A 3,512-nucleotide genomic window follows, 5' to 3' on the forward strand; every position below is an offset into this window, starting at 1 on the left:
GAGCCCTGACTATAGACAGCCCTGACTTTAGGGACTATAGGGTCTAGAGAGAGCCCTGACTATAGGGACTATAGAGAGCCCTGACTATAGGGACTATAGAGACTATAGAGAGCCCTGACTATAGGGACTATAGACAGCCCTGACTATAGACAGCCCTGACTTTAGGGACTATAGAGACTATAGAGAGCCCTGACTATAGGGACTATAGAGAGCCCTGACTATAGAGACTATAGAGACTATAGAGAGCCCTGACTATAGGGTCTAGAGAGAGCCCTGACTATAGGGACTATAGAGAGCCCTGACTATAGGGACTATAGGGACTATAGAGAGCCCTGACTATAGAGACTATAGAGAGCCCTGACTAGGGACTATAGAGAGCCCTGACTTTAGGGACTATAGAGAGCCCTGACTATAGGGTCTAGAGAGAGCCCTGACTATAGAGACTATAGAGAGCCCTGACTAGGTACTATAGAGAGCCCTGACTAGGTACTATAGAGAGCCCTGACTATAGGGACTATAGAGAGCCCTGACTATAGGGACTATAGAGAGCCCTGACTATAGGGACTATAGAGAGCCCTGACTTTAGGGACTATAGAGAGCCCTCACTATAGAGAGCCCTGACTATAGGGACTATAGAGAGCCCTGACTAGGGACTATAGAGAGCCCTGACTATAGGGTCTAGAGAGAGCCCTGACTATAGGGACTATAGAGAGCCCTGACTATAGGGACTATAGAGAGCCCTGACTATAGGGACTATAGAGAGCCCTGACTAGGGACTATAGAGAGCCCTGACTTTAGGGACTATAGAGAGCCCTCACTATAGGGACTATAGAGAGCCCTGACTATAGGGACTATAGAGAGCCCTGACTAGGGACTATAGAGAGCCCTGACTAGGGACTATAGAGAGCCCTGACTTTAGGGACTATAGAGAGCCCTGACTATAGGGACTATAGAGAGCCCTGACTATAGAGAGCTCTGACTATAGGGACTATAGAGAGCCCTGACCAGCCGCATCACTGGATGGTACAGCCCAATGCTGCCTCCTGTGGAGCCCCTCTCCTCTATAAGGGACATGTGCTCCACCCGTCTCTCCTGCAAAGCCGTGAGAATCACCAGGGACCCTACGTACCCATCCCGCAGTCTCTTCAAGGTCAGGCCTTCAGGGAGGAGACAGCGGAATCCACAAGCCAGGTCCAGTCGACTGAAGAACAGTTTTATCCACCAGGCCTTTCCCTGCTTCCACCCCTTTAATACTATGTAACAATCTGTAATAACTTGTACCTATATACATTGGAATGATATGTACAGTGTTTGTAGTTTGGAGGTACATACGATATAAGAGCCTTATGGCTGCGTGAACAGAACCTCTGGCCATCACAAAACGCCCGAGATTGCACAACAAAACTGTTCCCTTTGACAAGTTTTTCTTTTCTTTTTTTCCCCGAGTTGCAGCCACATTGGAAAGTTGGAAATTCACTAAGAGTCTGATCATGAGTGGGCGGAGGCTGTGCAATACAAAACCTTCTCCTTGGGCGCCCTCTCCTCAGCCTTTACGCACGCATCATTCCCAAACCATCTGCTCGTTACGCACGCTCGAACCTGAGATTTTCACCGAGACGATGTTGAACAACGAAGTCTTTTCCTGTTTTGTGTTTTACGCGTTGCTGCTTGTGTTAAAAATGTTCATCATTTCGATCATAGTGGGACAACTTCGGCTGCGCAGAAAAGTGAGTACGGCTAAAAAGAAGTGTCAAAACTATGGTTTAGAAAGACCGCAGACTAAACTTGAACTTTCCTTCAGGCTTTTTCAAACCCCGAAGACGCACTCAGACATGGAGGTCTGCAGTTTGTGAGACAGGACCCAGACGTGGAGAGGGCTCGGAGGTGACTATCATTACGCTACAGTTTTAACTTGCCTGAAGAATAGCCTCACGTGAGGTTATGTCAGAACTTGTCAGGTTGTCGTAACAGAAAGACAAGGGGGGAAAAACCTCTGTTGTGAACACGCGAGTGTTATAAAAAAAAATATATATATATAATAATATTGAGGCTTTTTGTATAAAGTAAACATATTTGAAAATCCAGGTTTTCAAAAAAAACAACATAAATCTAATATTAGCTCAATGTGTACACTGTTGTGTTCCTGTCTTAACCTCCAGACCTGATGTTTTCCAGGGCTCACCTGAATGATGTGGAGAACATCTGCCCCTTCCTGTTCATTGGTGCAGTGTATTCCCTGACTGGACCTTCATTATTTGTGGCTCGCCTTCACTTCCTGGTCTTCTTTTTAGCGCGGCTGGTTCACAGTGCAGCTTACCTGTTTGGCCTGAAGGCCCCCACACGGTCCGTCAGCTACAGCATTGGTCTGATCTCCTGCCTGCTGATGGCCGTACAGGTCCTGGTAGTGGTGGCCTCTTACGCCTAGACCACAATGGACTGTTTTTGAATGGAGCCAGCCAAATGTTTAATCTGAGTTCAAAAGGATTTTGTGCAATATCTGAAATGTATAATAACACTGCTGCATGGTTTGATGTCAGTATTCCAAAGTGAAATATTGTAATGCCTCAGATCTAATAAGACAGTTTGAAGTCACACGTGTATTGTAATAAATGTACATACAAATAGAAGTGTTAATATGTAGGCTATGTGTTGCTACGGTTCTGATTGGATTCATGTTGTGTCTTTATCACTATATTATGAAGGCTGCTAAAAGACTTTGTTTTGTTACCATAACACTTCTCAACATCACTCTGTTTATGGCTAATACACCACCATTGGTGGAACCTGTTCTTAGGGTCACCTCTTAAAGATGACAGATGGACATGTTGTCCTTGGTTACTGCTTCACGGCACGGTTGTGTCTGTAATGGATACAAAATGGTACATGTATGTGTTTTGTGATAAAGCTGTATGACTGAATAATAATTTATTACAAATAAACAAAATAAATGTTTACTGAAGTTCACTTAACTTGGCATTCTGTTTAGAAAAAGACACTTTGCACCAATAACACTGTGGAAAGTCTTAATACCGCAGGCTGTCTGTGTTTAAGTGAGATGGTCCAGAATTACAGGGCTCCGCTCCAGCATTCCTCCACCTATTATGTAAGACCACAGGAGCTTTGTGTGTTCAGTCATATCCTAGAGGCCCACCACCGGGAACCAAGCACGGACAAATGCTGTGACCAATGTGTCCGTCATATTCTGTAGATTCAGAAATGAATTCACTCTCCGAAAAATCTGAAGATTTTCTAAACTCATTCTTGTGACAACAGTAGAGTAACCACATGGTTACTATGTTTCTCTTTTTATTTAGGAAACATGTGTGGGAGTACCTGAAAAGGTTACACCTTAACATTGAAAGACTAGCAAGTAAACACAATAATGCTGAACCCCAAAGCTAATAACATGCCAGGGACAATGGTGTGCATATTTTGACCGTGAGTCAGCTGTGTAGTTTTGAGTACTCTCTCTGAGGGCTCTCTCTCCAGGCCACAGCGAACTAGTGCCTTTT

At 44.6% G+C, this 3,512-nt stretch overlaps 1 protein-coding gene across 1 annotated transcript; it reads left to right on the top strand.

Moving 5' to 3' along the window:
• The first annotated feature begins 1,402 nt into the window (after nt 1–1,402).
• On the top strand, nt 1,403–2,934 carry ptges (prostaglandin E synthase). Its single transcript, XM_079552336.1, has 3 exons — nt 1,403–1,727; nt 1,802–1,884; nt 2,176–2,934. The coding sequence occupies exons 1-3, from the start codon at nt 1,491–1,493 to the stop codon at nt 2,423–2,425; spliced, it is 570 nt and encodes a 189-aa protein (XP_079408462.1). The 5' UTR covers nt 1,403–1,490; the 3' UTR covers nt 2,426–2,934.
• Nucleotides 2,935–3,512: the final 578 nt, after the last annotated feature.

The sequence above is a fragment of the Gobius niger genome (genome assembly GCF_951799975.1).
Source record: "Gobius niger genome assembly, chromosome: 2".
Lineage (NCBI taxonomy): Eukaryota > Metazoa > Chordata > Actinopteri > Gobiiformes > Gobiidae > Gobius > Gobius niger.